The sequence below is a fragment of the Pelodiscus sinensis genome, chromosome 17 (genome assembly GCF_052426305.1).
Source record: "Pelodiscus sinensis isolate ZL-2025 chromosome 17, ASM5242630v1, whole genome shotgun sequence".
NCBI lineage: Eukaryota > Metazoa > Chordata > Testudines > Trionychidae > Pelodiscus > Pelodiscus sinensis.
This window is the reverse complement of record NC_143068.1, coordinates 244,884-271,231: the sequence shown is the minus strand read 5'-3', so window position 1 is coordinate 271,231 and position 26,348 is coordinate 244,884. Positions and strand designations below refer to the sequence as shown.

Sequence of the window (26,348 nt, the reverse complement as noted above, 5' to 3'; positions counted from 1 at the left end):
CCACACAAAGTTCATATTACTTCACCAAAATATAGTGCTCTCATGTTCAGGTTTTCCATCCAAAACTGTAAATCAGACCAAGATCAATTGCGTGGATCATGCATATCACAGTGCCCCAGAGAAATAGTCTTGCCTGAAACAGGAAGTAGCAAAAGGGATTACAGTGACATTAGCTTTCAGTGAGTGCACTACTAAGAAAGATGAAAGTGAGGGCACTTTGTCTTTAGAAATGAGGAAGTATTGAAGTGGCCTTACTAGAAACCTGGAGAATTATGAAAGAGGATTAATGATCCCATAGTAATGTTTCCAATGTGGAAAGGTTTAAAACTGGCAGGTAACCTCAGTGAGGCTGCAGTAAAAAATCTAACTGAAGCACTTCTTGGGGAATTGTAGATGTTTTCTACGAGCCACATAGATGGGCTTTTTCCTATGTAATTCGAGATGTGTCTCTGGCTCGTCGTTGTCAGAACGGCATATTTACAATAATGATGCACGAAACAATAATGGCCACAAAGTGCTCATAAAAACCAGTCCCAGTCTCTCTCCGTAACGAGAAATCTTTTTCCAGACATGGATCCCAGAACCAAACGGCAGAGTGCAAAGCTGAGTCTTGCACCCCCTCTTCAAAGCTGCCAATCTCTGGTTCTCTATGAGTACATTTCGTGACCCAGGCATCCCTCTCTTCTCTGACAATTCTCTGCCATAACAACCGAGGGATAGGACCACGGGAATAGATAGCAAGTCAGTTGTAATGGCTGTCACTATAAACATAGCTCCATAAATGCTCAAAAGGACTAGGACCATTTTTAACGTGCAAATCCATTCCTTTAGCAACATAGGAATTGCCAGAGTTGATTCTAAAAGAGGATGAAAGTCTCAAGTGACAGGGGTCTTTATTTTTCCATCGAGTTTTCCTGGCCTTTCTCTGCACTGCTGCTTAGCCTTGGACACAGACGCCAAGCAAACAGCACAGTTTCCCCTTGGACGGAGCAGTCCTCAAGTGCATACTAAAGGACTGACCTCTTATTATTCAAATTGCTCCTTAAATCAAACTAGTAATACACCCCCCAAAAAACCTCACAGGGCTCAATCCTCTTCCCATTTAGTAGAGAGACGTGGATCTGCTTGGTTTTAAAACTAGCCTGTCTTTTAGCTATGCAAGTGTACCCTTGGTCTGAAGTTATTGTCTGTCTAAATTAGCTTTTACAGGAGGCCTCCCAACATGCGACCACTCGAGTTCCGACCCCCCATACTTACAACCATTTTTGTAAGTGTGGAAGGGGCTGGAAACCCCCAACTTATGTCTTTGGCCTGCATTTACGATGGTGCACGATGCCCACCGTAAATGCAGGTTCAAGTGACGATGCTCCTGACTTGCAATGCTTCCCCTGGAATGGATCACATTGCAAGTCAGGGGCCTCCTGTAAATTCTTTGGCATGGGCTCTCTCTTGTTCTTAAGCTAGGTCTACACTAAAGAGTTTTTGATCAACAGCGGCACATCCACACTTCAAGAGCGTTTTTATGCAAGTAAAACAAAGGAACAGAGGGTGTTTTCAGAGCTCTTGCGCAAAAAGGTGTGTGTGGACGGGGAATAGCGCAATAGAGCTCTTGCGCAAAAAGGTGTGTGTGGACGGGGAATAGCGCAATAGAGCTCTTGCGCAAAAAGGTGTGTGTGGACGGGGAATAGCGCAATAGAGCTCTTGCGCAAAAAGGTGTGTGTGGACGGGGAATAGCGCAATAGAGCTCTTGCGCAAAAAGAAAAAAGCCCAGGTGTCCTGGTGGCTATTCTGTAAATAGCAACCAGTTTCCTTCAAGAGAGTGTCCAAGCAGTCTGGACACTCTCTTGTGCAAAAACGCATCGCTTTTTCAATGCGCTTTTGCAGTGTGGACGCTCTCTTGCGCAAGACGTTTTTGTGGAAGTTCTCTTCCGCAAAAAGCTTCTTGAGCAAGTAGCCTGGAGTGTAGATGTAGCCTTAGTCTATGGCTGTGTCCACATCAGGAGAAAGAAATTGTTTTGAACACATGTTAACTAGCACACATTAAATCCCTAGTGTAGCCAAGGCATTTGATATGTGCTATCCACTCAAAGCTCTCTCATAGGGTTTTGCTCAACCAACTAAGGGCAGATCCACATTAGAAGCACTACGGCAGCACAGCTGCATCTGCTGTGGCATGTCTAGTATAGATGCTCTGTCCCAATGGGAGAACATCTCCCGCCATAGCACTGGTGTGGATGGCACTTAGTTCATTGTAACTTGCATCACTGGGGTAGGGGGCTTTTTTACATCCTGAGCATTGTAAGGTAGATAGACTTAAGTGGCAGGGCAGAGCCTTGTCTATGCTAGGATTTTAACACATTGGTTTAGCTAACGTTTTTTACAAAACTCCTTTTTTCCACATGAGGATAAGTTCTGTGTTTTGTGCAGCTCCAAACAGACTAGCAGGACTCGGCAAATATCAGTAATTCCTGAACTAAAGTCTTAATATTGACTTCTGGTTGACCGTGGTTTTTCACCCATAGAATCCAGATGCAACTGTGACCCCACAACAGCACTTAAAAAAAAAACCCACCCTAGCCTTTCAGACAAACCTCCTACAGCTTTGAAAAAATGTTTAAAACCTCCAGTCTATTCCCCATCACTACATAAACCCACCATCTACTCGTGGACCAGTTTTGCCTCCCTTTTACACTAGTGTAATTGCAGCAAAGTCAACGTGGATGGAACCGAAAGGGGGTTTTGGCCCCATGTATCCATGAGAGGCAACTATTGTTAGAGTAATGAAAGGTTCTTGCAAAACAGGCACTCCAGCCGGTACGACTTCCACATAACATTATTCACGACTAATGCACAATAGTAAAGGATAATGACTAAGAACGACACAACCAGCATAGGATCCAAGGTGAGTCCTTCCTTCACCAGATCGTTATTGTAGTGTCACAGCTGTGTGAGCTTCCAAATATTCCACCCTCTTTATTTATGGGGAGAAGAAACTCCTGCCACCAAGTGTACCTGGAGAGAATAGTGTATCTTTTTCACACATACAGAATGGCAGTGACTGTCTAGGAAGGAGCACTGCAGAAAGGGAACTAGGGGTCAGAGTGGACCACAAGCTAAATAAGAGTCAACAGTGTGACACTGTTGCAAGAAAAGCAAATATGATTCTGGGATGCATGAACAGGAGTGTTGTGAGCAAGACACGAGAAGTCATTCGTCCGCTCTACTCTGTGCTGATTAGGCCTCAGCTGGAGTATTGTGTCTAGTTCTAGGTACCACATTTCAAGAAAGATGTGGAGAAACTGGAGAGGATCCAGAGAAGAGCAACAAAAATGATTAAAGGTCTAGAGCAGTGTTTCTTAACTTTTTTTTTTAATAAAGTACCCCTTTTAAAAAAATAAAATTAGAAGTACCCCTAGTACCTTCAGTTTTCAGACACACACAATTTTTTTCTACCATTGCAACAACTTAATTGTAGCTGGGCAGGTAATGAAATGTTTTGTTATAAAAAGTACAAAAATAATAGTGTTATAAAACTTACAACAAAAATACAGTTTTCTCCAAATTGCAGTTGTGTTGAAGTACTCCCCCCCCCCCCCCCCCGACTTCTCTTGACTACCCCTAAGAGAACTCATACCACTGGTTGAGAAACACTGGTCTAGAGAACATGAGCTATGAGGGAAGACTGAAGGAATTGGGCTTGTTTAGTTTGGAAAAGAGAAGACTGAGAGGAGACATGATAGTGGTTTTCAGGTATCTAAAAGGGTGTCACAGGGAGCAGGGGGAAAAATTGTTTCCTTGGCCTCTGGTGATACAACAAGAAGCAATGGGCTTAAGCAGCAGCAAGGAAAGTTTAGGCTGGACATTAAGAAATACTTCCTAACTGTTAGGGTCATTAAGCACTGGAAGGGGAATGGCTTTGCATGCACACTGCAGTACAGCCACTGTGGGCAGACAGGACACTGGGCTATATGGACCATTGGTCTGGCCCAGTACAGTCACTTTTATGTTCAAGTTTTGCAACCTATCACTCAGGACTTGGGTTGGAAGATTTTTGTCAGCCCAAACCCAGCTGCTGTGTCCCAGCACTCCACCCCCCAGGCTGGCCAGAGGGGACCAGGGCTGCTTTAAAATTCAGAAGGCCTGGCAAGAAAGGGAATGTGGCTATGGCAGCCAGGTGATGTGCTGACTCAGTGAATGAACAACACTGCCAGTGTCGAGGGGTACAGTATATACAATACATAGCCAGGGCAGCGCAATTTAAATCTCCCTGCAATGGCTCTGGTGCAGCCGAGTGAAGTGAGAGAAGGACTGAGGGAGAAGAGATGAGAGACAAAAGCAAGGACTGGTGGGAAGGTGAGACAGGAAATAAGTCTGGAAAAGAGAGGAAGGGTAAAGAAAGGGATGGAGAGAGAGAGAATGAAGTACAGACAAAATACGCACTGCAGAAACTTTACCTCAGCTTCAAGAGGTGTTTTGCCAGAGCTGGCCCCTGATAAAATATTGCGTTGGGTGACAGAATCGTGATGTCAGGATAGCCCTGGGATTCTGTGAAAGGAGGAGGATGCAAGGGACACACTGGGAGAGTCCATGGGCTCCTGCATAGTCCAGAGGCACTTCACACAGAGAGAGGTATGAGAGGAGTGAGCTAGCGACATAGCCAGGAGATCAGTGAATTGCATAGATCTGTTGTCCCACTGATGGAAGGGAGTTGCTACTCACAGCCACTACTCTGCACCTACCCTGCAGGGGGCTGGACTCCAGGACCTTCCGAGGTCTCTTCCAATCCCGGGATTCTAGGGGTGTGTTGCAGATCAGTTGCACTTCAGCTACTGTGAGTGACAGAAGAAATGTTCTTCCTCAGCCCGGCATAGGCATGCTGAACATACGGTCATTTATGGCAGCAAGGTTGCCCTAAATATCAACAACCTGCCAGAACGGGAATAGATTCACAGTCCGAGGGGATCCGGGAGTCACATTCTGTGCTTTTGATCCTGGGTTTCAGCCAATGTGAATCACCTCTTAGAAACACTCAAGACTTCATGCAGTAGCGCAGGTCAGAGCAAGTCCTGGGGGGTTCCCCCCGCCACATCACTAAAAAAAGTGTGGCTTATCAGCATTTAACTCCTCCCTGGCTGAAGTTCTGTTGTTCATCTTAATCACTAATCTAGTGAGAATACAAAGATTTTCTTTATTGCTCTGGGTAGTGACCAGATACAGAGGTATTTTCAGCCACTTTGGCATCATAAATCAACAAAGCCCTAATTTCACATCATTAAAGGCAATGGGAGTTTTACTTGATTTAAATAGGTGCAGGATCAAGAACTTACAGATGAACCTGAACAACTGGTTGTATTTTAGCTGTTAGTCTAAATAACAGTCTAATTATGATAAAAGATGTCCTAATTTCAACCTCATTCTTAGGAAATTCTGGGGATCATTTTCAAAGCATCTAAGTGATTTCGGCGCCTCGTGCCAAAGTCATTTTTTAAATGCCACTTGGGCAATTAGATACTTTTGGAAATTTTACTCTTTGACAATGTTAGCCCTAATTCAGTGCATTTCTAATGAACATTTTACTTCATGGCAGAGGGGTCTTTTGAAAATGAAATCTTGCATTTTTCCGTATTTGCTTTTGTTTCATTCTTGTATTTATTTTCCTTAGTTTATTTAAGCTACTGAAAAAAATACTTCAATATTTTTTCATTCTTTTCAGAAAGTAAACAATGTGGCCTGCAGGCCTAACATTTCAAGCAATTTAGTGTTGCAAATGCATCCATAATTTGTGCACATAATTTGTTAAACACCAACTAACCGCCCGTAGAAACTGGGTAAGTGGCTGCATTTGCAAAACGATCTGGTAATTTTTATGTGCAGATGTAGTGATTCCACATGCAAATTTTGTGCATTCTCACAACTCATATATCCGGTTGTGCCTATAACTGTTTGAAAATCTGGCTCACAAAGTACAAATTCTGGTAAATATATAGACAACTTATTTGAAAAGTATTTATGCAGAAACCTCAGTAAATGAAGGAAAGGGAGATTGATAATTGATTTTAAATGATAATATCTGATGTGAGGACATTTGTAAGCTGACTACTCATTCTCTGCAGAGGCAGAATTGATTCACCGGGATCGGTATCTAGTTCTGAACCAAGCAGGTGGTATTTGAAATTGGGTCAGGATAATGCTGGGGCATAAGGCCTGTGTTTGAATTTCAATCAAAGCTCAGTTTCATCGTTTGGGTAGGGAGGTAATAAAATCTTACAAGTTGATTTGATAAACTGAACTGTCTCATGAGAACTCTTATATAGTGAGATTCCAGCTGTATGTTATCTGGAAACAAGAACACGTATGGTGAAGGCATTAGACCAGAATTCAGGAGTCCTTGAAAACACCGACTTCATGTGTGACCTTATGCAAGTCTGTGGCATTCCCCACCTGTAAACCTGTGATGATAATCCCTCCTTTCTCTGCTTTTGTAAATTTGGGATGTACGCTTTTTCGGACAGGGGCCATTTCTTGCTATTGTGTAAATCCTATCACAATGGGACTTCAATTTCAGCTATGGTTTCTTAGTTCTACTGTAATAAAAATAGAAATATTAATTGTTCCCTTCTAGTGTTGAATTCAACTTATACCCAAAACCAGAGGTGCACTTGGATTTATGTGTTAGAATCCAAAGGCTTCCAAAATTCCAAGGGCCTATAATTTTAGGCATTTCGCCATCATGCTGATGTTTGCAGTAGAGCAAAATTAGATTGGATAGGGAAAGAAAGACAGAAAAAAACAGAACGAGAGCTAGAATGGTACTATCGTTAATACAAAGCACGAGTGTACGATGTCCGGCTTTTAGTTCTGGCACACAGGATTCTCAGACGGTGCTTCCAGGGTGCAGATATGAGCTGAGCGTAGCAGCGATCCATCAGCAGAGCTGTTCAGAAAATAGAATTTTCCTTTCATGGAAAAATGGAATTTGTTTATCATGGAAAAAATTTATATTTTGAAATTACTTTCCACTCCAATTTTGCACCCATTTTTTACCCATTCGGACACTTTGGGCTCAAATTCTGTACTGCCTGCTCCTGGCAGTGCTGCTGCTAATGTAAGTGTATTAGTAAATCAGTGGAGACAGGTAAGTAGGAGGATTACAGAAGCCCCGTATTTGAAACCAAAGCAAACTGAATGGCTATAATAAAAAAAATCTGCTAGAAAGGCACAGTCAGGCATGAAATGGAATCTGTAAATAAAAAAATCTTGAAGTAAAAGAAGCCAGACCCTTTCCTGAGTATCTCTCACGGGAAGTGACATCACTGCCAGCCAGGCACATAATTTCATTGATATTCAGACTTCCAAAGTCATTTTGCAATATGCATTTTCTTTCTTAAAGTATTTGTTGGGGGGAGAAAGGAGAGGGAGAGAAAATTTACTTTTTTCCAAACTTTGCTCTTTGCAAAGATTCTCACTGTGGAGGACTTGCATTGTCTTTTGGTCCAACTCCAAACTAAGCCTTCCCCACCCCCTGTTCTTTTGCAGTTCCTTGAAATCTTGTAAACACACATTCCCAGCTCAAGCCATCATTCTTCCTTTTTTGACTCATGTCCTTCCAGGTCTCACCATCCTAATTTTACAAAAAAATCTCACTAGGCTTCACTTTTTTCCCCAAAATTATGTGATTATGAACAAGTTACAAGATCCTAACGGAGAAACTGGAAGGCAAACTTTATGCATCACCGCTGAGTTGCAGAGGAAGAAGAAGCTGGGAACAATTCTATTTCAATATCGTACAATGGTTTCTAGAATTCTCTCTAGAGGGGGGTTATATGAACATCGTACTGGTTAGGCTGTGAAATTAGAGCTTTGATCCTTCAGCCACTGACGTCGGTGGGAACTTTGCCATTGATTTCTAGGAACACAGAATCAAACTCTGTCCCTAATCCTACAAACACTTACACCCACAAGTAGTTCCATCAGGGTCATGGCCATTAAGGCTCACCTCTGCCATCCTGCTAGATGCATACAATGACCCAGTCGGGTACAAAAGATTGATGGCACGCGATGGCCCTTCGCCACCACACAGGAAGTAATGATGCATTTGTGAAATTTACAGCTGGAATCTGGAAGTTAATCAGAGAATGCTCAGACTGATCACAGATCATCGTAAAACAGACTTTCAAGTCCTGCGTCACATGTAAGTCCTCACTGTGGCTTGTCAGTCTTGGGCACACACAACCTATTTCTGTGAATTTACCAAACAGCCTTCTTAAAACTTTTTTCCCCCCTTGGACTCATGTTTTTGGCAATGTTAGCTCATTACTGGCTTTCGCCTGCCTACGTTTAGCCAGGCAAAACACCCCCACTGAAGTCAGTAATGACTGGGGATCCCATCTTTTTTATATTCATGCGGCCTATTTAAGGTCAGTGCATTCAAGCTTTTCAGGACTGGATATAAGTAAGGACTGTAGGATTTAGCAGTTTACCAACAGGCCTTTTTAATTATTTCTCTGCTATGTAATTATTTTTGCATGGTTAGTACAGGCGGCAGCCAAACCTGTTCCCATTGAAGTCAACGGGCTATTTCCTAGACTCAAGGTCAGGATCAGCCCCTTAGAGTATACTTCCCTTTGCAGATGGGGGAAAGAATCCTTTCTATAAAATATATTCAGGGCAAACAGTAAATAAATAGCCACCTGACTGACAGCAGGAATTCAAAGGGGCACAAAAAGAAATGCCTGTCTGCCCCAGGAATAATTATTGTGTCAGTTACAACACAGTAAATGCTTCTGCGTGGCTTTCCGTGAGGAGGTGATATTTGAAGGGAGGCTGCTCAAAGGGGAGTATTAAAAATTCCAAGAGATTTGTCCATACTTCTTTGCAGCCCAGCGGGATAAAGGAGACAAGCTGCTTTGATTTGCGTTAGATCCGATTAATAGAACGACCACTTGCTCCTTAGGTAGGATACAAAATAATTAGCCTCTTCTAGTGGGTGTTTAACTTGTCTTTGCACTTGGACTTTTAGCAAATGTTTGCATTTTTGTTCTGGGCACTGGGAATGATTCTCTGATTTTCTCTTCTAGCCACTCGCAAAGAATTCTCTGGATGGGCTAAGAAGCCATGAAATTAAAAATCTCCCTCTCTTTTATTTACCAAATTTTGCCTATTATTTGCTATTGTTTCATGCATTCAGTCTTAAATGTGTTTTCAATATCCCCCATAATTTAGCCTTTTTTGATTCCTGTTACACGGTCTGCTTAGGTTTTCCAAGTTTTGTTGGGGCTTTCTCTTTAATCATCCAGCTCTCTCATTTCCCCAATTTCCCCAAGAAGCTTTGATCTGCTTTTCAAAAACCAAAATGTGTTACATTTTTCATTACTTTTATAACATAATTAATATTAAAAATACAATAAGCAAGTGCCAGACTACATTTCTGCACTGCTATGTCTGAAATTATTCTCTGAATGATTACTGGAGCCAGTCGTTTAATAATTTGCTTCCTATTTTTAAATACATTTTTTTACTCCATTAAGCTTTTAAATACCATATAATCTGCTTTTTTTTAAAATGTGGTTTAGGTTTGTTTTGGTTTTTTGAGGATGTTGTTTCTGTTTATTCTCTGTGTGCCAATAAAAATAATTTTTGGTATTTTTCTGCATGTTTTATTATAGCACACCAAGTAGAGGGCATTTTTCTATTAAATGTCAAAAGTGTGTCCAATTTTCTCCTTTTTTTTTACATTAGTTTTTGTTATTAGTTTTTAAAGCCATGAATAGAGTAATTCTTTACTTAGGTGAACAATGACCAGCATAAAAACTGAATACAAGTGAAACAATAACTTTACCTTTACTCCTGGTCTATTATCATGAAATAAACAATGATCTTATAAAATGATGTTTTCATTCCAGAAGTTTTATCTTAACTTTTATCGAATGTGATTTAATGACCTATCAGGTAATTTGAACTTGTACTGACTGGAATTTATCCATCCATTTTATTATTATTCTAGTTCAGTGCTTTCCCTAATGTTTTCTACAGCTATTTTTATTTTATTTCTCCCAGTACACTCCACCTCTCTTTTTTTTTCCAATCAACTTTGTCATTTGGTCATGTGATAAAAGAAACCTGTGCTCTGTATTGTCCAGCAAGGACTTTGTTTTTTCTTCTGTACTATCGCTTTCACTATTAAGCACTGGGACATGATTCTGCACTCCACAAAGTCAACAGCAGTTTTGATTTACTGAGACGGACCACTTACGTTCCTTCAAAACATAATTTTACAGCAGATTTTGTGAGCCTTTTTAAACTCATTTGCTCATTTGCCTGTATATTTTGTTATTGTTTAATTTCTTCCTTGTGTGTATCATTTTGGGGATTTTAACTCACAGGTTGTGCAGGAGTTTCTTCATTTGGTGTCTTGTACTACACTGAGCATATTTTCAGCTGTTAACAAATAATAATCTAACTAGTCATTCGTTTTCAAACCCCCTTTTGTAGGAGAATTTGAGGTGTCTGATTGCAGTGCTTAGAATCTACGTTCTATTTCTCTGCTCTTTTCTCTATTTTTCCAGCAGGAAAAAAATATTGGTGAAAAATTGCTGAGAAAGTTATGGGTCACCCGTGCAAAATCTGTTCCCTCACAATTTATCTTGGATACATATGACACTGGGAAAAACACATATTCCACTCACCTGGGGGGGGGGGAATTACTCACCCCAAAAAGTGAATGAAGAGAATTTTACAAGGCTATTCTGAAAACTTTTTTCATTTGTTCTGCCCTAATGAAGCATACTATGTGCAACATTTAGACACAGGCATAACTTTACTCTTGGAAGTTTGAGGCCAAGCACGTAACTTTTTTCCAATGTCTATGGGTTTTTGCAAGATAAGACACCATTTAGACTCAAAGTGGAAGGTTTAAACATCTGTTGTTAGAATTTAACGTCTTTTATTATCTATACTGTGTGTTAAAAATGAAATCCAAAACAGACCAAAATTTAAAAACTACCACAGCTTGATAACTAAATAGCAAACATATCTCTGCGTTTGCTCTGGAAATATGAGTTTCAAATTTCTCTTTTCCTTTTAATGATTTTTTTATAGGAGAGGTTTTTTATAGCTCTTAAATGTTACTGCTAGGAACTTAGGATAATATTCTGACAATTCTGTAACATTGGCACATTCTTATGAAACATATTCTTTTCTCCATGTTTTCAGATTGTTTCAATAAATATTTATGCTAAGAAATATCAGTGAGTATATTTCACACCCAACACAAACGCATGGGATATTTATTTATTTGTATAGACATGTTAATTCTCTCATTTAGTAAGGGCCATTCTTACCATTTAGTAAAATATTTACCCTTTTATTACCCTGTCCCTAAAGCTCTTGTAGTCCAAAATCCTTGAATGGTGTTTATGTGTGTGCGCCTACTTTTCCCTTTAACATTTTAGTGCTCTGAAGTGTTCAGTTTTATATATTTCTAAGGTGCCTGTGATTGGGACGGCTAACCATGGAGGCTGCTCTGGGCACGCGAATTCCTGCTTCTACATAAAGCCCACTTGAAGTCAATCAGCTTTACTCGGAACAGATCTGAGGGCTGGGGAGTAGCCACAGTATTTGTGTGCAGGCCTGCTTTATTGGCCAGATTCTTTATGAAAATATATGGCTGGCAATATATTTATGTAATAGGTTGCACGGGAATGGTGACAAACCCTGCTTCCAGGACACGAACATAATAATCCACATTATATTAGCCAGGCTGACCTGAACCTAAAGCATTCCTGTAATCAATTAACAAGCTGCTCTACAAAGAATCTAATCCGAGGCTGAGCCTCACTGAATGGGTGCGGATTTCTTTCTTATATGTAAACTGTTTCTTAACTCCCTTTTGGTGCAATTTGGAGTAGTTTAGCTTCAGGAAAGTAGAATTTGCAGTTGAATTGAGGAAAACGGGAGCATGTGCATGGACACGCAGTAAGCTGTTCCTGACCTCGGTCCCTTCTTCTGGTCTCACTGAATGCATCTCCTCAGAGGTTAGAACTTAGGCCTTCACCTCTCCCGGGATGGAATCCCATCGTTCTCCAATTCGTAGATTAAGCTATTGTGTACTATGCACCCATCAAGATTTTTCAGGGGTTCTGGCTGTGTTCCTTACCTAAGAACATCAGAGCAGCCAATGCTACATGCTTCAGAGTGAATGAACAGAACAGGGATTCATCCCTTGTCATCCATTCCCGGTGTCTGGCAATTAGAAGGATAGGGACACCTGAAGCGTGGAGTGGCCTCCCTGCTAATAGCCATTGATGGACCTCTCTTCCATGAACTTACCTAAAGCGTTTGTGAACCCACTGATATTTTTAGCCTTCACAACTTCCCCTGCAATGAATTCAACGGATTGAGAATGTGTGGTTTGAAGAAACACTTCCTTTTTTGTGTTCTGAATCTGACTCCCTTGTTTCTGAGTTACATGAAGGGGCAAATAACACTTCCTCGTTCACTTTTTCCAAACCATCAAAATTTTACAGACTCGTTTAGTCATCTGTCAAGCTGAACAGCCCCAGTCTTTTTAAAATCTCCTCAGATGGAAGCTGTTCCAGACCCTCATCATTTTTGTTGCCCTTCTCTGTTCCTTTTCCAGTTCCAATGGATCTTTTTGGATGTGGGAATACCAGAATTTCACGCAGAACTCAAGGTGTAGGCACGCCACGGCTTTAGAGAGCTTATTGTCTTATAGTTTATCATTTTCCTAATGGTTACTAATCCTGTTAGCTTTTCTTGCTGCTGCCAGGGCCGGCCTTATGGCAGAGTGTTCTGGGCTTAGGCCCAGGGCACTGTAGCCAGGGCTCTAACTCCACATCTCCCCTTTGGCTCCTTTTTCCTGCCAGCTGGCTTTTCTCCTCTCCATTCCCTCTGTTTCCCCAGGCCCATATGCAGGGATGTGCGATGGGCATGAACGCACCACCCCATAGACCCCTAGTCAGCATGAGGAGGCTCCACACCTGCCTGCCTGATGGTCTGCAGCTCTCCTCCCTCCCCCCAAAGCTTAAGATAAGCCAACTCCAGCTACGTATGTTACATAAATGGAGAGATTTGGGAGCAACCCAGGCCTGCCTATTACTCCGGGTTCTGGCCCAGGGACAAGGGTCTCATGTATAGGGAGGTAGGGGAGCAGAAACACACACACACCCTGAGTTTAAACCCCCTGGATTTCATACTTGAGATCCGCTTAAAGCTGCATGCCCTGACTCCAGAGGCAGTTCTAAAATACAATAGAGTTTGAGCTGCTCGCAGCTTTGGTTTGGGAGTTTGTTATAAAAAGAGGGAGGCAGGTGATTAAGAATAACAAAAGTCTGGGCATTCCAGTAACTGAAGGATCATCAGATCATCGTGAAAGCATTGCCAGGTACTCCACTTAAAAAATAGGGGGAAAAGAGTAGGAATGAGTGTTGTCCTGCTGGGATCCCTGTGTTAAACTTATAACTGTTCCTCAGAAAGGGAACAAGACGGATTTATCCAAAACCAACTGCAAAGAGTTAGAAAGGGATTTCAGAAAACTGGGTGATTGGGCAACCCAAAGGCAGATGGAATTCAGTGCTGATAAGTGCAAGGTAATGCACATAGCAAAATATAATCCTGACTATAGATACAAAATAGCTGTGACCACTCAAGAAAGAGATCTTAGAATTATTGTGAATAGTTCCCTGAAAACATCCACTCAATATGCAGTAGCAGTCCAAAAACTAAAAACAGCTAACAGAATATTGAGAATCATTAGGAAAGGAATAGATAAGATAACAAAATACCACATTGCCTCTACAGCAGGGTTGCCCAACCTATGGGTTGGGACCCAAATATGGGTTGCCATTACATTTCAAAAGGGTCGCCAAGCGTCTCCCCAGGTGGTTCTGCCCTCCCTCCTCCCCCCATTTTTGAATTGCCTTAGGTCACCAAGTCTTTGTGAATTGTCAAAATGGATCCCCATCTGTAAAAGGTTGGGAACTGCTACTCTACAGAAAGTCATTGTATGCCCACATCTTGAATTCTGTATGCAGATCTGGTCACCCCATTTAAAAGAAGATATATTGGATTTGGAAAAGGTACAGAAAGGGCAACAGAAATTATTAGAGGCAGGGAATAGCTTCCATATGAGGAGAGATTAACAGGACTGGGACTTTTCAGCTTGGAAAAGTAATGACTAAAGGGATATGTTAGATGTCTAGAAAATCATGAATGGTGCGGAAAAATAGAATACGGAAATGTTATTTATTCCTTCACTAACATAACAAAAGAAGCTGATTCAATTAAATGTATAGGCAGCAAATTTTAAACAAACAAACTATTTTTTCACAATCAACATGTGGAACTCTTTATCAGGAGATGGTGGGAAAGACGAAGTTATAACAGAGTTGCAATAAGAACAAAATAAGATCAAGAGGGACAGATCCATCAATGGCTACTACGCAGAATGGGCAGGGATGGTGTCCCCAGCTGGGGATGGATCATGATGATTGCCTAATCTGTTTATTCCTTCTGAGGCATCTGGCATTGGCCACTGTTAGAAGACAGGATACAGGGCTAGAAGGACCATTGGTCTGACCCAGTATGGCCGTTCTTATGTTCTTATATAGAGCTGAAATTTATCTGCCCGCTGCTGAAACCCACTAGACCCCACTCCCCATCCAGAGCTAAGCTAGAGCCCGAGAGTCCTGGCGGGGTCCCTCTCCCTTCCCAGAGTTAGTAACAACATCAGAATAGACATTAACATTTTAAGGCCAACCAGTGTCCCTTAAGTGACTTGCCACAGGATGTCAGAATACGTTAGTGTCAGAGCTGAGCTGGTCTAATATGTATCTCATTTTCTTTCTTTTATGTAGAATTGAGAGAGAGTGCTCCTGTCAGCTAATTGCTAAGTGGTCTGCCAAAAAATAACCCCTCCCCCCCAGGAAAATCTGAGATGGTGCCCCTGCCCAGGGACCCTAAGGCAGTAGCAACAGACAGGTTTGATTTGACTTGCAGCTCTTTCTCTGGGCCACTTCCTCAACAACCTTTCCAAGTGCCTTCCCCCAGTACCTGTTAGCCATTCCTCAGCTCACCCACTCACAGCTCTTTCTGTACTGCACTTCCTCCTTCCAGGCCGTCACGCCTCATCTTCCCCCTCTCCTTAGCAGGGGCGGGGGGAAGCTTTTAAAGTAGCCCCACCGGCTTTCATTGGCTGCCGGCGTTTAATTAGCTTGCTCATTCAGGCAAGTCATTAAGTAGCCCCAGGCGTCATGGAAGCAGTCTCTGGTTTAGGAGTTTATTCAGGGTAGAGAAAGCTATTTATTCAGCCCCCGTATACCTGCCTTCCATTATAGTGTGGCTGCCTGCTGGTTTGGGTCTGTCACCATTGATATAAGGAATCAATTAAACAAAAGTGGGATGACTTTTCATATCATTTTAAAGACTTTTTATCTTTTTAAAAAATGCCAAGGATAGATTAGGAAATTCACACATCGTTAGGAAAATGACAAAAGTCTTGCTTGAGTCTCCAAAACCCAAGAAACAGGACGAAATCCGACATGCATTCTCCTTTTTAGGGCCAATGGCAGAGAGCCTAGAACGCAGTTAGGGGCTTGAAAAAGCCTGGGCAATCCTACACCAATGTCATTGTCAGCGGAAATTGAGGCTTTGCACTCTAGCACAGCGGTTCTCAAGCTTTTTGGCCTCCGGAGCCCTTTACATGCGTAAAAATGTATGCGGCACCCCACTGGTCCACTGCTCTAGTACTTTGCATCTAGGTTCAGAGACCCTACAGGAAAAATTATGTCGGCCAGGAAGAAGAAACACAAGGACTTCTCAAGGGCAGAATCTCTCCAGGCAGGGGGCTGAGCCAGAGCCCTGCCTCACCCTGACACAATGCAGTGGCAATACTCCATCTACACCCCAGGCTTTCAGAAGCCCTGTGCCTGCTTTACCATGGTCCTGCTGAAGTGGTGGGCTTGGCGCTGCCCCGTGATGGGCACTGTGCTGTAGGTATGGTGGGCCCTAACAAAGCAAGGCACATGGCACCCTGATGGGCTGGCACACCTGGGTCACTAGGTGCCACTCTGGCAGCCTAAAACAACATGAAAAGGGCTGGAAACTGATATTTCTCCCTCCCAGTCAGCATGTTTCTGGCCTACTCAGCCCCTGTCCTCAGTAGCAGGAGCAGCAATGCTGCCAGGGACAGGGGCCAAGCGAGCCAGAGCCCCTCCCCTTTGTCATGCTTGGTCTCTTTCCAAGAATCATCCCAGCCAGTCCCTCTCAGGCCAGAGCATTTGTTTGAATCCCTGACCATCTTGACTAATAGGCATGGACAGATCTAACGTCCATGAACTTACCTATTTTTTTTAACCCATTTATATTTTTGGCCTTCACAAAAGTATTTGCCCAGGCAATGAGTTGCACAGGCTGTGTGTTATGTAAAGTAGTTCCTATTGCTTGTTTTAAACCTGCTGATTTGCAATTTCTTCTGGTGACTTAAGTTATACATATTTGTGTTAAATGAAGTGGTAAATAACACTTTCCTAGTCACTTGCTTGTCGCCAGTCATGATTTTATAGACTTCTATCCAATAGATAGAACGTAAGGAAACTGTTCCAACCCTCTATTTTTTCCCATTCTAATACATGTTTTTTTAAGACAAGGTGACCAGAACTGCACACAGATATGGGCACACCATACATTTCTATAACATCCTTATGATAGTGTCTCATAATATGTCCCTTTCCTAATTGTTCCTCATATTGTTTGCTTTTTTTTTTTATAGCTGCACATTGAGAACTATTAGTGAATCCCAAATCTCTTTCTTGAGTGGTAACAGCTAATTTAGAACCCATCATTTTGTATGTATTAATTAAATTATGTTTTCCAATGTGGAATACCTTGCATTTACCAGCATTGAAATCTGCCATTTCACTTCACAGTTTTGTGAGCTCTCAAACTCTTTGCAGTCTGATTTGGACTTACCTGTAATTGTATATCATCTGCAAATCTTGCCACCTCACTGCTTACCCTTTTTTTTTCCAAATCATTTATGAATATTGAACAGCACTGGTCCCAGTATGGATCCTTTGTGGACCCATGGATTTCAAAATACAGCCATCATTATGAGCAGGGCTTGACAAACGGCAGCGAAAACTGCTCGCCAGCCCCGTACTGCGCATGCGCATGAACGGGGCGCGCGGCTGACATCTACTCGCCACAGGCAAGTAGATTGTATAGTTTGTTGAGCCCTGATTATGAGTATGTAGTGATCAAAATACTGCATAGCTTTCTATCATAAATCTTCATTTGTACTTACTCCTTTACTAGGGGTACATCTACACGGCAGCATTATTTCAGAATAACTGATGCTAGTCCGAATTAACAGTGTGTGTCCACACAACAAGCCTGTATTTTGAAATAATGGTGAGCTGGAGGGCTTCTTACTCCAACTCCTGTAACCCTCATTTTACAAGAAGTAAGGGAAGTTGAAGGAAGAGTGTTCTCCCTTCAACCTTCGGCTGTGTACACAAAGCCGAATTAAACTACTTCAGCTTCATCTACACAATTGACGTTGCTGAAGTTGCATAGCTTAATTTGACTTAAGCCCTGCTGTGTAGATGTACCCTAGGATAGAAGTTCCAGAAGTGATTGGGTAGATTGCTGGGGATTCTTGGACCAGACAGAGACACAAATACTATCTAACATTCCAAAGCAATTCAGATTTAGAAGACATGTCATTCTCTGGGAGGTACATCAGGAAAAAGTGGCAACGGTTAATTCCAACAACGAAGACCTCTTATCCTTTCCCAAACTTAAAAAGGACATATTGAAGAGAAAGTCATCCTGGCATACTAAAGGTGGCACCGTTAATTCTGTCAATAAAGACATTTTATCCTTTCCCAAACCTTATATTGATTCTTTGAAGAAATTATTTTGGCATATCAAAAATAGCTACACCTAATCACTGTCTTAAATCTGTTCCAAAATCATGTCATTATATCCTTTGATAATAAACACAAAGAACTAAATCTGCCATAGGAAAATGATACTAGATTGTTAGAAAAATATGTTCTGTGGATGAGGGAACACAATGTTAGACACAGACAATTTTAAAAGTCACTACAAATGATTTTGCCATAGGGGTGGGGCATTTCTCAGAGATCCACTGTAAGAATTTCTATTTTTCACTAGCCTTTTTGAAATAACTAGGGATCTTTTAAGAACTTAACATTGGAACAGAACTTCTGGCAAAGGTCAAAATACAACATAATAAAGCACATTAATAAAATCTAGGAAATAAGATACATTTGAGGTTGCTAATTGCAAAGAAAGAACTTCATTACCATTTGGGTATCATTTGACACATGCAAGCTAAGGTTACATAGCCAGTTTGGACTTGAAGTTTAACATGCAGTTCACCCACAGAGAACATTAAATAGAAATGTTCTCAATTAACAACAGTCAACCTTAATTCTGTCCCTGCATCCAAAGACTTTCAATAACTACATGTTCAAAATGACCATGCTTTGTATTTAAATTATGACATTCCCCCAGTGACTTCATCAGCTTGCGGTGTCATTGACAGAGCTAGGTGATATTTTTGGCCAAAACATTTTTTTAGCAAATTCTGCAAGTCTGAAATGTATGTGTGTCTGTTCGGCCAAAATGTCAAGAATTAAAATGAGACATTTCATTTCTTCCACCTGAAATTACTTTTGGCTTCAAAATTTCCTTTAATTTTATCATTTTAAAATTGAAAAGTATTTTTTAAAAGAGTCAAAACTGAAATAAAATATTTTGATTTTATCAAAAGTAGTAATTTTACATAGTCTGAAACAAAAAAAATGATGCTTTGTTTTACTGAAAATTTCTTTTTTTTTTCCTTCATTTCCACTGGAACCCTCTACTAATTTTTGCTGAGTTTTTGAAATTGCCAATTAACTGAAAAATGTGTTTTACCCACAGCTCTACTTATTGAACTAGACACTGAAACAGTACAGAAAACAACAATTTTTACCTCTACACAGAATTTTATCCATCATGTATTTTCACTTAAAATTGTACAGACAAACTTTAGTACCTCAGATACCTAGATCTAAGGATAAATAGTCATGCAAAGGTTGTAGAAAAATCTGGACTTCCACAGGCTCTGTGCAACCCATAAAATCAATATATTTTAACAAATCAACAGTACCTGGAACGTTTGTTCGTTTAGCTGTTATATTTTTCCATAACACTTTGGCATATGTAAATAGCAATCTTATCCTACTTTTCCAGTTTGGAGAGTAAAGTAATTCCCCAAACCAGAAAAACATAAGCTGAAAAAACAACGAATAGTCTGGTAGCACTTTAAAAACTAACACCACATGTAGACGGTATCATGAGTTTCGTGGGCACAGCCCACTTCTTCAGATGACCTGTTTATCCTGTACAGACTAAGTGGGCTACCCCCTGAAGCTTTTGGAAAAACATAATTAGAGACAAAGCTACTGAATAAACATTGAGTCAGTATCATTGTTAAGCTGGATCGTAATATTGTGACCATTAAACTGAAGCAGAAGCTATTCCTCATCACTATCACATTCGCTAGGACAGAATAAATAGTAGACAGCAGTACCAGAGGCGGCCAGAGGTGGAATTGCCAGGCCCCAGGGCAGTTGCCTCCTTTTGCCCCCTGGTGGCAGGCCTGCCACTATGCAAAGATAGGTCTACAAAGCAAGAGAGACCTTGCTGGTGGAAGGACTGGAATACAGGTGTTTAGCTGTATGGCTGAGGGTGGAATGTTCCCTCTGAAGTTTTGTCCTGTGAAGTTTTGCCAGCAAGTCATAAAAGTTGAGTTCAATTCTGGTAGCACCGAAGATAACTATATTGGTTCCTTAAAAACACATAGATGGAAGGGAAGCATTAAGGCTGTGTCCAGACTCCATGCCTCCGTCGACGGAGGCATGTAGATTAGCCAGATCGGAAGAGGGAAATGAAGCCGCGATTAAAATAATCGCGGCTTCATTTAAATTTAAATGGCTGCCCCGATCTGCCGATCAGCTGTTTGTCGGCAGATCGGGAGAGTCTGGACGCGATGCCCCGACAAAGAAGCCTTTCTTCATCGACACAGGTAAGCCTCGTGAAACCAGGTTTACCTGTGTCGATGAAGAAAGGCTTCTTTGTCGGGGCATCGCGTCCAGACTCTCCCGATCTGCCGACAAACAGCTGATCGGCAGATCGGGGCAGCCATTTAAATTTAAATGAAGCCGCGATTATTTTAATCGCGGCTTCATTTCCCTCTTCCGATCTGGCTAATCTACATGCCTCCGTCGACGGAGGCATGGAGTCTGGACACAGCCTAAGAGAGTACAGCATCTCTACATAAGGTTTCTATTCTGAGGCAGGTTAGAACACTTCTAGTGGTATTTTATGTCATCACAGCAACTATAAATATGACAAAAGGGGTCTCGCCTGAAAAGCATCATGTCCATCTAATAACTCTGGAAAGCTCTTTCCAGTTTTTTACTGCACACATTTTCTTGAAGCAAAAAGCCATCAGCCTAGAAGCAGACTCCAGTGGTAACATGAACTGTCAGAAGTAACATACTGTAACAATTGTACAACAAAATCTATAGGAAGCATTCCACTCTAAAGTCCAACAATAAGCATTTTTCCAAGTCTGAGATGGTTCTGTGACTTCAATGTGTTTCAGTAGAAAAACGTTTACCACACTAAAATAGTTGGTGTGTATTCTGACACGTATCTAACTCTGCAGCTATTTGATTGCCAACTTACAGGAGAATATACAGCATGATCAGGGCTCACTGAGCTGCAGCGAGCCCCGCTCGCCAGCCGCGCTGTCCGATGTTCTGCGCATGCGCAGATCGCCGGAACCTGGCTCTTCTGGGTTGTAATCTACTCGCCACAGGCGCATGGCCACAGGCGAGTAGATTACAAAGATTGTCGAGCCATGAGTATGATTTAATGTCATACTTCCAACATTTTACCCTATGAGGCTATGTCTAGACCGCAAGCTTCTTTCGGAAGAAGCTTTTCCTGAAGAGATCTTCCAGAAAAACTTTTTTCGAAAGAGAGCATCCACACTGCAAAAGCACAATGAAAAAGCAATGTACTTTCAAAAGATGGTGTCCACATAGATTGGACGCTATCTCGCATTTACGTTGTGATTAGTATGGGCAGAGTGGCCACCAATGGCACCTGTGTTATTTCCTGGAGGCCTCTTCTTTCAAAAGAACTCCCTCTTCTGTGTCCACACATGAGGCTTCTTCCTCATAGAAGAGGTTTACTGCAGTCAGAAAGACTCCTTCGTTCTTTCAACTTTCTGTTGAAAGAATGCAATGGCCATGTGGACGTAAGTATAGTTTTTCAGGAAAAATGGCTGGGTTTTTTTTGAAAAACACCAGTGTAGACATACCCAGAAAGTACTGAACATAGAAATAGTCACAAATTTTCCATAACCACCTTGTAGCATAAGGAAATCAATTAGCATTACTCCTTTACTGGGCTATCAGATGATCATCCAAGTAACTTTTTGCAGTCCTCACCCTGGGGGTGCATGAAAGCAGAGGGAAGCATGAATTGTAAAGGAGTGTCTGAACTGGCAGAGGGAAGGGAGTGCTGATGGTCGTCATGCCCAGAGCTGACTGGAATATTTTATTATTGGTTCAGTTTTATTTTGATTGGCTATATTCTGCTTTGTGCACCTGCTTTGCTTTGGATGTAGCTTGTTTCAATTTTTTTACAAAGTTCCAGGTGTTTGGAGGAGGGGGTGGTTTGGCTTCCCTATTTTATTATCAGTCACTTAAACTGAGTTTGAGGAAACTAATTCCCATCAGCGGTGCCCACTACTTCCTGCTGCTGACCAGTCCTTTGGTTAATCCAACATTCTTCATGCAAATGAAATAGTTTTGGGTAGTAATAGAGGGGTCACTCTGTTAGTCTGTATCTGCAAAAACAATGAGGAGTCCTGTGGCACTTTGGAGACTAACAGCTTTCTTAGGGCATAATCTTTCATGGGTAAAACCCACTTCATCAAGTGAATCGAATCCATCTGATGACGTGGATTTTACCCACGAAAGCTTATGCCCTAATAAATCTGTTAATCTCCAAGGTCTGGTCTACACTAAAGGCCCTAAGATATGCAATTCCAGGTACATTAATTATGTAGCTGGAGTCAAAGCATCTTAAATCACATTTTGGTGCTGTCCACACACTGGGAGGTTGACAAGAATACGACTTCCCTTACTCCTCGTGAGGAGCTGGACTACTGGCACCCATGGGAACACCCATTCAGTTTGAATTAGTGGGTCTTCATTAGCCCCATTAATTCGAACCCGGGAAGATCAACTGCGGCAGCATTGAGCTCCATAATGCACACAATCCCTAAGTGCCACAGGATTCCTCATTGGATACTATTGACTTCCTTGGAAGACTATTGTGTGGTTCCTTTCCAGATTGTCTGGGGAAACACTGTCTCTTCTTCCTCCAACAGCTCCTCGCTTGCAGACCACTCCATGGCCACATCTAGCAGTCAGTGAGGGCCGGTCTCCACTTAAAATGCTCCTAGTAGTGCTGCTGTAGCACTTCAGCATAGAAACTACCTATGCAAATGGCAGGGAGATAATCCAATTCCCAGAAAGGATGGGTCAACAGAAAAATTCTTCCATTGACCTAATGCTATCTACCCAGGCTGTGAGCTCTGTTCAGAGCTGTGGATTTTTCACACTCCTGCCCAATGTAGTTAAATTGACCTAATTTTCTAGAATAGACCAGTCCTGACTCTGGTCTTACCCAGCGCCCCATGCAAATGCTCCAAAGAAGCCATTTTCCTTTCTATTCTTATTCTGTTGCCAGTAGCCTTGACTTCACCGTTCAAATCAATAGTTCTTGCCGACAGAGTAAAAGGAACTAAGGCCAGGTCTACACTAGACTGGCAGCTCAGCTTAAGATCTACATAGCTGGAGTTGTGTAATACGTAGCTGGAGTTGGCTTCCCTTAAGCCAAGCCTTGTGGTGTTCCCACAGCGGGAGGCCAATGGAAGCAAACACTCCCAATGGCTTCCCCTGCTCATCACAAAAGGAGGACCGGAGGTTGGGAGGAGCGTCCTCTGAGTTTGATTTAGTGAGTCTTATCTAGACTCATCAAATCAAATGCCAGAAAATCAGTCATGGCAGTGGCGATCTTCCTTTTAGTGTGGACAAGGCCTTAAAGTAAAAAACTTTGTGAAAAGAACTTCCAGAGCCAAATGGTCAATCCCTTGTATTCAAGTGTTTGTCTTTACACTTCAACCTCAGCTGGAAGCTGTTCTCTGAACCCCTCCATTTCTGCTCTGAACCCCCTCCATTTCTGCTCTGAACCCCCTCCATTTCTGCTCTGAACCCCTCCATTTCTGCTCTGAACCCCCTCCATTTCTGCTCTGAACCCCATCCATTTCTGCTCTGAACCCCCTCCATTTCTGCTCTGAACCCCTCCATTTCTGCTCTGAACCCCATCCATTTCTGCTTTATCCTTTTTGAGACGGGGTGCGCAGGCATGAGCACAGTGTTCCTGCTGAGGGCATGCCGTTTGTTTAATAACATTTTCATACTATTCTCTCTTAGTGCAGCTAAACGTTTTGTTTGTCTTTTTCATTCCCACTGCACATTCTTCTTAGCGTATACACCAGGAGCCTCACGTGGCGCAGGGCCAGGATTCATCACGGAATCTGGTCCATGACTAGGATCATTAGGTCCCCTGCCCAAGCCCGACTTTTATCAGGCAGTGGGCAGAGGGCTAGGATGCGAGGGAAGGGGATGCAGGCACTTATCTTGGGCTACAGGATTTGGAGTGTGGAAGGGACTCTGAGCTGAGCCTGGGGCAGGGAGTTGAGGTGCAGGCTGTGGGAGGAGGTTTGGGTGCAGAGAGGGATTCAGGGCTAGGATGGGGTTTGGGGTGCTGGAAGGGTTCAGGACTGGGGCTCAGGATGCGGGTTCCAGTTGGGCACCACTTACCACGAGTGGCTTCTGGATGGTGGCACAGCGGTGCTAAGACAGGCTCATCTCTACCCTGGCCCTGCACCACTCAGAAGCAGCCAGAAAACTCTCTTCATCCTTGTCCCCCCTCTGCTCTGTGGGGTTGGGAGGAGGAGAAGGGCACCCAGATATCATCATCCCCTCTTCTTCCCATGCCTTGCACAGGAAGCTCCTGGGGTGTGGGAGGAAGTTACAAGACCAAGGGCAGGAGCAGCATGGCGGTGCTGAGAGGGGCAGATGAAGTGCTGGCACTTGATAGCTTCCTGGCCAAACCAGTGAGGATCTCCCGTCAGAGGCTTCAAGGTCTACCAATAGATGCCCATCTACTGGTTGGTGACCACTGCTCTATACACATGACAATTCCAGTTAGGGCAAGTCCCCAGTAAAAGTTCATTTGCTCTTCAGAGACGATAACCTTTGAAGGGTATTTTGTCATCAAATTCTCTTCAGCGGACATCCAAACTCTTCCAGTTTTTAACCATATGCTAAATACCATCTTCCATCTCCACTAAATAAATAGCATAATAATATTACACTCAGAGACTGAGGGCCACAAAGCCCTCCCTGCACAGTGGAGGACTTGGCCTCTTTATATTCATAATTCATGTTTTCTGTGCACAAAACAATCTGATTTAAAACAAATGATTTGAGATGAAATTAAGGGCTCTGCACAGGCCCCTCTTGCATGAATATTTTTCAAGTCTTCTAATGCTGCTACTAAGCGACTTGGCACTGTACAAGAGTGTATTTTAAAGACAGGCCAAGCGCTTTGGCACAAGAAACACTGTTCTGGATGTCTCCCAAGGTAGATTCTGTCAGATGAGTCAAAGGAAAGTGCAGTGCACACTCGGTAAACTTAACTACGGTCGACATAATGAGGAACCCTTTTTTCCTCCTTTGAACCCCAGTGTCTTCCTCCTTTGTCCCCATACTGATGTGATCAATTGCGCTTACTGAAAAGCGAATCCCGAGAAAAGACTGCTAGTCTTTTGGTTCCTTTACATTTTGTGCAGGTGGACACAGCCCAATGAATTCCCAGTTGGCCATGCCTCCAGAGTGGGACTCCAATTGCTCTGACATACCACCCAGCTGATACATATTAAAAGTAAAACCAGCCCTCAACCTCACTAGGACCAGCTGCCCAAACAAAGGAATGTCAAAGCTGCTAGAGGAATGACCTGGGGGAGGGCGGGGTGAAAACATGAATCCAGACTGTGGCAAAGTTGGAGAGGGTGAGGCATGCCTTTCAGCTGAGTCATGAAGTAGAAGCCCTAAACATTTGTGGTTGATTAATATCCTAGTGAGCCTTTTGCAGCAGTAGGAGGTGCTAGACTAGACTTAGTTGTGGCTAAATTCCACTGGATTATAACTATACAGGGCATGAATTTCCCATCGCACTTCCAATTAGCCAAACTATTGTTCATTTCCTGGTGTAGAGTTGCTGCATGATCTTGAGAAGCTGCATCACTTCACCCCCAAGATGGCAGCATTTTGGGAGTAAATTAAGTGATTCCCATGTGGCTGCAAGAGGAAAGGTGCTGAATAGAACCATAGAAACAAAGGGCTAGAAGGGATCTCAATGGTCATCTAGTCCAGTCGCCAACTGTGAGGCTGAACAAGTCTACAACTGATGTCAGTTATATATGATCTAAATTTCAGGCATAATAACAGACTCCGGTCACGACTGGCCAGGACCAAACTTAGAATCTCAGGGTTGGAAGAGACCTCAGGAGTCATTGAATCCAACTCCCTGCCCAAAGCAGGACCGGCCCCAACTCAATCATCCCAGCCAGGGCCTTGTCAAGCCAGGACTTAAAAACCTCTAGGGATAGAGATTCCACCCCCTCCCACCAGGGAACCCATCCCAGTGCTTCACCACCCTCCTAGGTATGGTCCTTACACTAGGGAATAAGATACACAACTTCAGCTAAGTTAACTGCATAGTTTAAATCAAAGTATCTTAACTCAAATTTTAACGCCATCCACACTGCAGAAAGTCCACTCTCCCTTAGACTTCCCTTACTCCTCTTAGAAGCAGGACTACCAGTTCTCCTGGATTGAATTAGCATGTCTTCACTAGATCCGCTAATTTGAACCCCAGAGGATCAACTGTGGCTGCTTCAATCTTATCTATAATATAGACATGGATCTAGTGAAATATGAAACACTTGGGACCTCTAGAGCTGTATGAGCCTTTTTAAGAAAGGGAAAAGACAATGCAAGAAACTACAGGCCTGTAATTTGACCTCAATTGTATGGAAGGTCTTGGAACCAATTTTGAATGAGAAGGAGATAAGGACAGAGATCAACAGTAACTGGAATAAAATACAA

The 26,348-nt window shown here is 42.4% G+C and overlaps 1 protein-coding gene across 4 annotated transcripts in view; it reads left to right on the top strand.

The window, feature by feature from the left end:
- ASIP (agouti signaling protein) overlaps positions 1-26,348 on the top strand; it is a 121,386-nt gene that overhangs the window by 64,264 nt on the left and 30,774 nt on the right. Inside the window, exon 2 of one of the 4 annotated variants that reach the window (XM_006131705.5) lies at positions 8,111-8,191. The exons of 2 other annotated variants lie outside the window; for them this stretch is intronic. In XM_006131705.5, coding sequence (XP_006131767.2) covers positions 8,136-8,191 — 56 coding nt within the window. In that variant the 5' untranslated portion in view covers positions 8,111-8,135. Of the gene's footprint in view, positions 1-8,110; positions 8,192-8,666; positions 8,954-26,348 lie in introns of those variants that run through there. One more of the 4 variants, XM_075901529.2, reaches the window with a different exon arrangement.